Genomic DNA, 11,482 nt, shown 5'->3' with positions numbered 1-11,482 from the left:
GACACCAACAAATCTGATAAATCTGGTGCTCCTCAGAGCAGGGCTGAAAAGATTCCCCAGGTAGAAATTCCCTAATTTTGATACTCCAAAAGCAAAGAGCAAATGCACATGGTTTTTGCATCACTATGTCCAACTACAAAGCAATACTCGTACATAATATGCCCAAAATAGCCAGTTATCCACAAGAAAACCCCAAGCACTACTTGACTTATAAAACCTTGTAGCATTATCTTGCAGGAAACTTGAGGAATCGTCTCAGCCTCGGCAAAGTAGAAGATTGTGGTTATACTAGGACAAATCCCAGGTGTGAAATGTGCACAACTTTATTATAAAGCAGGGTGTTGCTGAAAAAAAAATAGGAACATGCAAGCTCAGTTAACCATAAAGGTTAAAAAGAGTTTATAAAACAATTGGCCTTTTATCCAATTGTCTAGAGAAAAGGCCAGATACCAAGAACCAAGCAGTCCACAGGATGCTCGCCTGACCTTTGACCAACACATGCTGTAAAGCCAGTTCAGTAACCTTAAAATCAAACAAAATCACCATGAACATCTGGAGTCACCACTCTCACCAAAATAGGGTCCTATACCTCAATTCATATATGGCTCCTAAAGCCGTTTCAGTTGGAAACATGAAGTACCATGTCAGCATTTGATGTCAAATAACCCAGTGGTTCTTTGTAAAGAACTATAGAAAATGTTTCATATGGAACCATTAGGTTCTTGTATGGGTTCTCTATAAAGAACCATATAAAATGGACCCATATACAACCCTTTGCGATGCCGTGATGTAACCTACATATAGAGCTTCATTTTTTTGGGTAAGAGTGATGCATCAGAGAATTGGCCACACTTGAAATGAAAAGGCATCACAATTTCCAGTCATATTACTATGCTTATCTACAAAGTACCCAGAAAACGTAATCAACATAGATATTGACATTTAAATGATGTATCGCTTTGCTATACAAAGACTTTAATCCACATATTAAACCTGTGTATTTACCAATGAAAACGTATCGTTAGTAGACTATGTAATAATTTGATGAAAATGTTCCAAATAGCTTAAATAACAAATGCCTTTAAACATATGGTATATTTTGAGTATTTTGATTAAGAATAAGCACAGTATTATGTACTTGCAATATAATTCTATAAATTAATACACAGGTTAATCTTCTGGAATAAGGACATTGTAAAGCAACGCTTTAAAGAGCTAAATATAATCATTAACCAAATGTATCTAATTCACCATATTCGTAATTAAATTAGGTATTTCTGTGCATGTACAGCTATAGAGAAAACGCATGAAAACCTTCTGCTAATGTCCTCCACTTGTATACTGAGTCAAAAGTAGATTTGATCATTTATGGTCTGACATAAGACTGAACATAATGTCATAGTGTTTTATAACCAATAAAGAAAGTGTTCATTAAATACCTGAAATACATTCAGGGCAAATCTAAACATCTCAGGAAGATTATCATTTTAGAGTAAGCTTAACATTTTTTTTTTGCTTCGATAAGCGACAAACATAACTAAAACAAAATCCCATTGGGATGCACTGAAAAGAGCTGAATAGAGCTAGATTAAAAGAAAAAGTTCTGATGCAGAATTTGGACACAGGACAGTCACACTATAGTTACATTGGCACTGATAAAATAAGCCTACCGTGTTCTTCATCACTACTTGCATATCATTGGATGGGATGAAATTAAATGTTACATTTGCCTAATTTAATTGAAGTCCCCCACCCAAAACAAAAAAATCTAATGATGATTGCGGGTGGGTCTCAAAATGACTGAGTGGGTCAAGACAACTAACTTGAGACCTGTTAATTTAATTTTGTGATGCCTACAGTACAGTATGTATGTTTTGTGATGCCTACAGTACAGTGTATGTTTTCAGGCATATGTTCACTTGTAATCCCTGCATGTGTGAAATTATGTTCTTTTTTTTACAAAATGGAAAGTTATGTTACTTAACCTTTACCCGTTTAAGAAATTATATCAGCATCAAATGATTCATTTTGTTTCTTAGTACGACAACAAGGAGCAGATTAGCAGAAAGATCACAAACTTCCATCTTGCCACGACCAAAGTGTATGTATGTGATTTCTTTTCTGGTTTTTGGAATAAAGTCCCCGGTTTTATCCAGCACAGTGCGTTATCTGGGCCGGTGGTTAGCGAGCAAAAAGTCCTTGTCTTTGCAGGTGAGACAGAGTTTAAGGTTGCGCAGGGAGCCGCCGGCACAGTAGAAGGCCCACACGCCCATCAGGAACATGATGACGTATGTGGGCACCAGGCTTCCCACATACTCAGGGTTCTGGAATGTCTGAAAGAGTTGGTGAGGAGGTATATAAGCCTTTGTTTAAATCGGACCTTTATAAGATACAAAACTTATTTTTAGAAAATTCCTTTATTATCGACTATACCAACATCTGATATCATATCATTCCCGTATCAAATGGATTTGCGTTGTTCTTCTTTTTCATACTACTTAAAAGGTAGGGTAAGTGATTTTCTTTGGTTAAAATAAGTATTAAATAGCTCTACATTCTGATAGTACTCATTGCTATAGAGTGTTTGTTCAGTAAAAGGAGTCTCCTTGTCTCTCCAGCTCTTTATAAAACAGAAAATGCATTTTCGTTTCAGTTTCATTTCCAATTTTATCCAATCAGGATAGAGAACTCAATCAGGATATAGATTAAACAAGTGAAATTGGAAGTGATGACACTAAGAAATGAGCAGGCAAAATTGGAACTGGAACACTATTAAAATGAAGCTTAAAAATTGTTACTTTCTCCTGATTGGCTGAGATTTTGACACCTACCGGAAAATGTATTTTCTGTTTATTAAAGAGCTGGAGAGACGGGGAGACTCCTGTTACTGAACAAACACTATATAGCAATGATTACTATCAGAATATAGTGCTTTAACCTTTGTTTTAACCCAAAAATATCACTTACCCTACCTTTAAGTGTGCATCTTACAAGATGAAGAACAGGATCATACTACCGGTACTAATTTTGAATCTTACAAGATGAACGGGATCGTACTTCTTGGTTTGCGTCAGGTAAACAGACTATCTCAAACAATCTATCAACAAAAAAAAATCAGGTGTGCAAACAGTAGCACCTTTCAAAGCAAATTAAAAGTGCTTTACAATAATAGAACAGAGATCTTTTTTTATAAAAATATAAAAATATATATATAAATATTATAAAAAATAAATAAATAAAAAAGAACAGCGCTAGCTTTAAGTCTTTGTGTTTTTAAATTATGGGTCCCAGCCTCATCCAACCAACAAGGTGATGAAGTCTGCCCCATGTTCTGCTATGCATTATGCTCTATATCTGCCTGACCATACTAAATAATGCATATGATTGGTACACAAAGTGTTAACTTGTAAGTGTTAACCCATTAAGACCGGGGACGCATCTGTGTCATTTTAAGATTTATTTGGCTATTCAAAAATAGCAGATATACAAGCTCATAGCGCGGCACCGAGTGCCGCGCTATGAGCTTGTAGATCTGCTATTTTTTTTAAATCGTGAATTTTTTTCCAAAAACTGTTAGGATTTAGATTTTTTTAAAGAATCGCCTCAGGTCTTAAAGGGTTAAATCATGCAACTCACGTCTGCACACCACACTGAATGCAGTTCAAACCTTTCTGTACATATTTGTGACCTAATTCTTCTTACTTATTATTGCTAGATGATCTACTTACCAGGCATGACACGAGGAGGTGGCTGACGACGACTGCAGCCAGGGCCCACCAGCGCTGTTTCTCACATGAGTCAAAGAACACCACACCCCAGAACATGTGCAACAGGATGATGGCCATGGTCATGAAGGCTGGTGAGGACAGCTCACAGGTTAGACACAGGACCCAACCAACCGTTGGGTTATATAGAATGTACTGACCTCTGGTGTCCATTCAAAGCATGTATTGTATTCATGCACGCACACTCACACACACACGTATACATCCAGCACAGAGCACTTTTTGAACGCACTTTTTAACCCATTAAGTAAGACCTGGAACGCATCTGTGTCATTTTTTTTTTTGAGCTAAAAAGCATTATTTTACACTTTGGCTATTCAAAAATAGCAGATATACAAGCTCGCTTGTAGATCTGCTATTTTTGAAAAATCGTGAAAATGTGTGCAAATCTTTGAATATTTATATTCTTTTCAAGCGAACATTTTTAACTCAAATCTTTGCTTCTGGGGGTCCCTGGAACAAAATATTTTGAGATGGGGGTCCGCGGCCAAATACGTATAATTTTGGGAGTCCTTGACATGAAAAAGTTTGAGCACCACTGATATAGAAAACACATAGAAACATACGTTTTTTCAGAATACTGTTGGGATTTAGGAGACATCGGCTTCAGGTCTTAATGGGTTAAAATATATTAGAATAATGTACTGATATCAGTTAATTTGCCATTCGCTCGGAAATTCGGCACACCGACCTCTCTGAATTTCCGAGCGACTACCACTGACACATGGAACAGTACGCTAAAACTGTATATTGAAGACACCACATTTTCGTACCTGAGGACAGGAAGTAGTGCTGGGAGTCTCCATGGATCCCCACGGTGCCAGGCCCCACAGAGTCAGCCAGGATGTTGACCACAGAAAACGCTCCGCTCATGAAGCCAAAGCCCAGGCCAGAGACTAGAAAACAACACCAGTATTTGGTCATGTACAGTGAAAATGAAATCAAGTTACTGAGACAAAAATGTGTCCAAACACAGAGCCTCAGGGCTCTACACAAAGCCTCAAAGGTCACTTACCCTGTTGGTCAAGTTGGGGGTCAAATCTACATCTTCTTTACCTTATTTAAATGCATTCTTGATTGTGCTGCCTTTGTGTATAATAAACAATAGTATACCGACTAGTATTTATATGCCGACTAGCACGAGCAGCAATATATAACAGACTAGTGGACTAGCTGCACACATCCCTACTTGATCCAACATTGGCTTAGTATTCTCTTTGTAAATTGTTCACAGAATCCCCCATTTCTAATTTATCACAAAACAAATAACTATTTATTTGTATAACTGTATCTATGAAATGTGCTCACAGCACATTTCTTTGTATCCAAAGACCACTCATGTATGCGTCATCAAGTGAGCAATGGAATTCATTGTTAAGAGTAAAGTAGATCACAAGATCCAGTCTCCTAAGTCATATGACCAAGTTGAAGTGGTGTTAAAACAACAGAGACATCGTAAATGCATAACCAATATTACATTTTGAAAAATTACCAATCACCAATCTCTCAAGTAATCTAGCTGTTTTAACATTAACTAGTACAGGACAGATACTACAAGATTACAATTTTAATTTAAATGCCGATGTGTCAGCAGCTTAAACACTGATGCAAATATTTCGCTTGTTCTTATATCAGCAGATAATTCAGGCGAGTGGAGCTGCTGTACCATAGGCCAGTGGTCTTACAGTCAGTGGTGTGTTCTAGATTTTTTTGGAGGGTATACTATGATTATTCCCTGCCTCCCACACGCACGGCATGCGCACATGCACGCGTCTATAATTAATTAAATGTAAAAAATTGTGCATAAAGAATTGTGAGCATATTGTGTGTGGCCCACACACAATATGCTTTGTACTGATTTTCTAGTGTTTCTGATGTTAATCACCTGAACTCAACCACTTCTGCGCTGCTTTTAGCCTTAGATGCATTTTCAATGCAAAGCAAGGATTATTACCATGTAAGAGCGCAAGGATTGTTATTAATAGATGCTGATTAGGCTTATCAGATATAATAGCAGTGTTAACAGCAAGCATTCATGTATCTATTACAGAATAGTATTAACTTGGCATCTAGTGTCAGCAGATGAGAGCAGAGAGAGAGATTCTGTCTGCCTGATTAGAGTACTTCATTACTATTCGCGTCGTTGAGTGAATTCCGTCGCAGCCATTACTTATCACCTCAAGAACAATAGCTACACACATGATAAGCCATCAACTCAGAGTTACACTAGACAGACCACATTCTTGCTGCCCCCCAGCCACTCCTGGGCAGTAGCGTATCGGGCCGTATCAGATACGCTGTTTTGAACAGTTTTTGGATGTAGACGGTGGCGACGAAAAAAATCTACAGGCCATACTGCGTATACAGCGTACCACGGTAGAACACATCACTGCTTACAGTACAGTATATCAGCAGCTGTAGATGTGCATGTATGAGGTTAATTCAGAGTATGAGTGGAGCTGTACCGTAGGCCAGTTGTCGTATGGAGATGGGCATAGTCTCCTCTTGACTGAGAACCAGAAGACCTTCATTTGCTTTCCTGGAGGAATAACAAAACAACAAAATCAGAATGTCCGTTTCCCAAAATACACTCTAAACAACTCAAGTCAAACTGTGACCGTGTGCATCTTAGGCCACGTTTACACGGCAACGATCTGCAGAATTGAAAACGACAAAAGTGCCATTTTTTATTTTCACACAGAGACCCAACAGTGATTGAAAACGCTGTATGTGCATGCCAGGTGGTTAGGTGGTGGTGTGACACGCTGCCAGATAGAAAAGACCAGTCACGCACGCATAGAACCACTTCCGTTCTACTTTCTATCTTAGCTGTGTGTTTACACCAATGCAGCGTGTGTTCTACGGCACTGCACCAATGTAATAGCATACACGGCTACGAGCCGACGTGAGCCATGACATCACACCTTTTGTGGATTCCCCGGTGTTGCCCGTTTACATGAAGACGCGAGGCGGAGCATTTTTCAAAGATTTCAACTCTGGAAGGTGGTTTCACTTTTGTTTTGTTTTCAACCCCCGATAGCGATAACGCCATTGTCGTCTAAACGGAACGCACATCTGATATTTTATTTTGTCGTTTGCTCTAGAGAGCGCTGTCGTCTAAACGTGGCCTTGGGTAGAGCATGAGCTCTACTGAGGGCATGAATGAACACTGGCAGGGTTGAGGGTTCCATTCCTAACAAATATACAGCACTTAAAAAACATCCACCAAATGGCACATCTGAAAACACAGACAGACAGTAAAATCCTGAGTGTTCATTCAACTTTTATGGGTCCTTTTAGTTACATTTGTAGACTCTTAAGGTCCTTACACACCGGGGCGAATTCTTCATGCGAATAAATACGTTTTTTTTTAAAACCTTATAAAGCCAATGCAAGCGTCCACATCAGTTTCGCGAAGCGAAAAAGCGTCTTTTAATTATTCGGAACGAGTCCGAATTTTGCGTATATTCGCATATTCGCCGGTGTGTAAGGACCTTTAGAGTTACAAAAGGATGAATGAACACTGAGGATTTTACTGTGTAACGATATGATGACACTGTTCCCTACACAGTATACTGTAGAACAGTGGTTCTCAAAGTGGGGTCCTGGGACTCTCAGGGTTCCTTGAGGGGGTTCTAAATGCACCCCTACAAGTCTGTAACGCTGACAGTATAAAAATGGAACCAAATGAACCCCCAACGGGTCCAATTGGTCCCATTTGCATACTGTCAGAGTTAAGATGGCTCCCTGAAATATAAAAGTTTGAGAACCACTGCTGTAGAAGAAATGTATTAGTTAATGTGGGGAGAGATAATCCTCCTTCTCCTTTCACACAATGACACTGTGCTTATTTAACTCATTAAGACCTGAGGCGATTCTTAAAACAAATCTAAATCTTAACAGTTTTTTGAAAAAAATATCAAAAATATTTTTTCACGATTTTTCAAAAATAGCAGATCTACAAGCTCATAGCGCGGCACTCGGTGCCGCGCTATGAGCTTGTATATCTGCTATTTTTGAATAGCCAAAGAAACCTTAAGTGACACAGATGCGTTCCAGGTTTTAAAGGGTTAACTCTTCTCACAGTAAATGAGCCTTGGGTCAGAATAATGCTGGTGTAAAGCTGCAATCTGTAACTTTCATGCCCTACTAGGGTTTGTGCAAGCGCTGACATTTCTACTGCTGAGACAATACAGAAAGCCTGTGTGGGCAGAGGATGAATGCATTATGAGCTTCATGCAATACCACTTGATAACCAGTAGTGGGTCCTATCCGATAACGGGACATACATTTGCTTTTCTCAATAGAAGAGCTGGTAGTCCAACTACAACCACTGCAGTTGTGTAACATACTCTAGCATATAATAATAATAGCTATTAATATTTTAACAACAAAAGTTATGGATTGCAGCTTTAATCCTTTAGACATTGTCAGGTTACTGACACACTTCCCACAATATCAAACATTCATAATAGTCAATGCTTTTTAACCAGGAGGTCACCCTGACATTAAAATTGTTGATAAACATCTAAATGAGACAGTGTAGGATAGTAGGATATTTGAATTAAAATAAAAAGCACAACACCACACTTTAAGTCTTCAAGTGTATATACTAAGGCAAACAGCCGTGTCATATGTCAAAAATGTTTAAAGTGTCGACGCAAAATGTGTAACGTAATGTTTGTCGTACGGCATGGACGTTTGAGCAAGTATAAATGAGTATTTAGTACATGGATTTAGGCTTACTTGAGGAGCTTGTAGTAACCGAACCGGAACGTCTCTTGGAGAAGCACAGAGAGCACCACGCCGAATATGAGCAGGCCTTTCTGCTGGGTGGCACTTTCTTTGTTACTGATCTGAACTGTGATGAACCACACTAGAGAGGACAGCAGCAGGGACACCAGCCAGAAAAATGCTCTGGAAGGAAGACAACAAAAGATAAAACACAAGCACACAAACCCTGGCCTACACACACATTATTTGGCTGGGAAAGGCTAGATATTAAATTCTGCTGCTTTGTCAGGTTTTGAATCCTCAATGCTTTGTTCGGGATTTCTACATATCTTTTGTTCTGTCACATTATCTACAAGTAATAAATGATACATTATCTTTTGCACAAAGAGAAAGAGGGGTAATGTGCTTGCATCACGGCTAGACTAATGTTAAGTTCTGACATGCCTGGAGAGGCCAGGACAAAGCACTCACATCATGGGCACACAATTATGTGTGTGCTCCCTTAAAAAAAGGAACTGAGATTTCAGAATAATTTCTTTCATTTTCATACAGTCAGTGTGACTCCATTTCCCAAAAGGAGAGAACCTTTTGGAGAAGTTTTTTTTCCCCCATTTATAAAGCAGTAATAAAATATGATTTTTAGAAAACAAAGGCAATGCAATTAATAAGAATGGTAATGATATCATTTAAATGAAAATCACAGTAGATCAGCAGTTTCTGAAATACTCATACAAGCCTATTTGATATCAGCAACCATGTCACGTTCAAAGTCACTTAGAAATTGCCTTAAGGAGCAGTTGGAGTGTACCTGATACAGTGGCCGGTGAGTGTATGTATTATATTATATATATACACTATTTTAGAAGGAGGCAGACAGCTATGACATGCTACATGTATGTATGCATGTTTGTGTATATGAGAGAGAGAGAGAGAGAGAGAGAGTGTGAGTGAGTGAGTGAGTGAGTGAGTGAGTGAGTGAGTGTAAAGTTTACACTATTGTGTTACTTGTGTGAATCTTTCAATGTAGAGTACTTTTTGTTCAACATAGAAAGGGTATTGTTAACAAATCTGCAATGAAGGCTGTACCCTCCGGTCATATGATGCACAGTGCACTGTGCATTTTGCACAGATAAATTGTTAAATGAACCAAAGAAGTTGATAGGGTTCCGAATCCATAAGCACTTCAATAACATGAAAGACACACACAGGCACAACACCAGAGGGAGCTCCACTGCTCCACTGATCTGATCTCGTTCAACCCAGATTCGGCACAAACAAATTCATTCTACTGCTATGCCACCAAAATGTGGAATGTCCTACCAACAGACATCAAAAAGTGAGTGTCATTACCCTCCTTCAAAACCACCATAAAAAGCACCTGTCGTTTATTATACGTTTATTGCTACTAGTGTTGATGATGTCTTGAATGTTATTGTATTGTTGTCTTTAAATGTCTTGATGAATTGAATACACAGGACCAAAATGGAAACAAGCCCTTAGGGCTTTTTGTGTTATCCTTTTAGCATCATTGTATAATCGTACCACTGTACTATTCGGAAACTGTTAATAAAGTATTCAATCAATCAAGCAGATACTTTCTTCCAAGAGCCCAACCCTAATCACGATTTATCTGAAGTTCCATAATCATTTTGGTGTTGCTTCAGACCTTGTGGCTTTGTAAACAAATCCAATTAAAATGGGGACAACAATGAAATTGTCATTTATTAAAATTAAATCCTTCCCCACACTTGCGAATGGAACGGCTCTGGAAATCACTAGCTAGCTAGTCATTGTAGCAAACCGACTGGGTTGCACCGACGTTGGTGGCCTATCTAATACTGTAAACCACCAAGAAGTCACTGTTGTGAGTCTTTACTGTGCACAAACTGAGAGGATGCAAATTGTAGGTAAATGTGGTTATATTCAAAGTTAGCCCATTCGGGGTAGCATCATATTAGGAGAGTTTTTTATTTTATTTGTACTACTTATGTAATCATCAGCTAAATTATGTGCAGCATTAATAATCTCACATGTTCTTAAAACCACCCGTTGTTATTTCCATTTCCATAGTGAATTAGAAAAACAGCGACCTCTGGAGTCACGGACTTATATAGCTCACCAGTACATGTGTAACAACGATGTAAGGTTCGCTAGCTAACGGCTAGTCGGCTATCGTGCGATAGCTATCGATGCAGAATTTAAAGAACATTCCATTGGAAGCTCCCACGCCACACAGACACCAGGCACACTTACCCTGCTATTAAAAAGATGACTCTCAGGGGGTCTCGGGCGATAGTGAACAGAAACAACGCAATGGCGGGGCCAAATGCAATGAAGGTACATCCGAAAAACACAGAGGCTGTCATTTTGTTGGGGAGCTGTGTGGGTCTGCAGCGCTACCAATGCGCTTTGTCTCTTTGTTTCCAAAAACAAACACGTTCCCTAGTCTAAGAAGCCGCGGTGTCCAAGCTATGAAGTAAAACAATTACGTGTTGCTAATTTAGCGTGGTAGATATCTCATTGTTCCTCATACATGATAATACAAATTCCGGTTTTTCCGTGAAACGCTTCCTTCCTGCTCCTTGCTCAGCATCAGATTTGAGCGAGGCCACGTGACCTGAATAGATAGGGTGTGTTCATTATTCCATACCGGGTGGCGTAACCCTGTCACATGACCGCTCCCATCCATAGAGCATCGCAGTTCCCGCCCACTTCCTGGTTTTTCCTGGTGCCGGAAGAAAAAACTCAATGCACTTTTCCCATTGACATTTGCAAAAATATTTATATCTATTAATTTAAGCCTCGAATCAAGCCATCATGACTTGACATGAATCATGACCATAAACGTTTTTTTCTGTGATTTTTTTTTATTTTATATTTAATTATATGATATACTATATTTAATAAATACCCTTGTTTTGCCGTTTAAAAAAAATAATAATCACAGAATCAAACGTTTTATG

The 11,482-nt window shown here is 38.8% G+C and overlaps 1 protein-coding gene across 1 annotated transcript; it reads right to left on the bottom strand.

The window, feature by feature from the left end:
- Positions 1 to 307: 307 nt before the first annotated feature.
- aph1b (APH1B gamma secretase subunit) lies at positions 308 to 11,115 on the bottom strand. Its single transcript, XM_080439671.1, has 6 exons — positions 10,773 to 11,115; positions 8,532 to 8,702; positions 6,251 to 6,324; positions 4,559 to 4,681; positions 3,729 to 3,856; positions 308 to 2,333 (listed from the first exon to the last, which is right to left on the bottom strand). The coding sequence occupies exons 1-6, from the start codon at positions 10,883 to 10,885 to the stop codon at positions 2,166 to 2,168; spliced, it is 777 nt and encodes a 258-aa protein (XP_080295797.1). The 5' UTR covers positions 10,886 to 11,115; the 3' UTR covers positions 308 to 2,165.
- Between the last annotated feature and the right edge of the window lie 367 nt (positions 11,116 to 11,482).

Source organism: Gymnoscopelus braueri (genome assembly GCF_963280865.1).
Source record: "Gymnoscopelus braueri genome assembly, chromosome: 1".
NCBI lineage: Eukaryota > Metazoa > Chordata > Actinopteri > Myctophiformes > Myctophidae > Gymnoscopelus > Gymnoscopelus braueri.
Note: the sequence above shows the minus strand (reverse complement) of the source record. Positions and strands in the feature narration are given on the sequence as shown.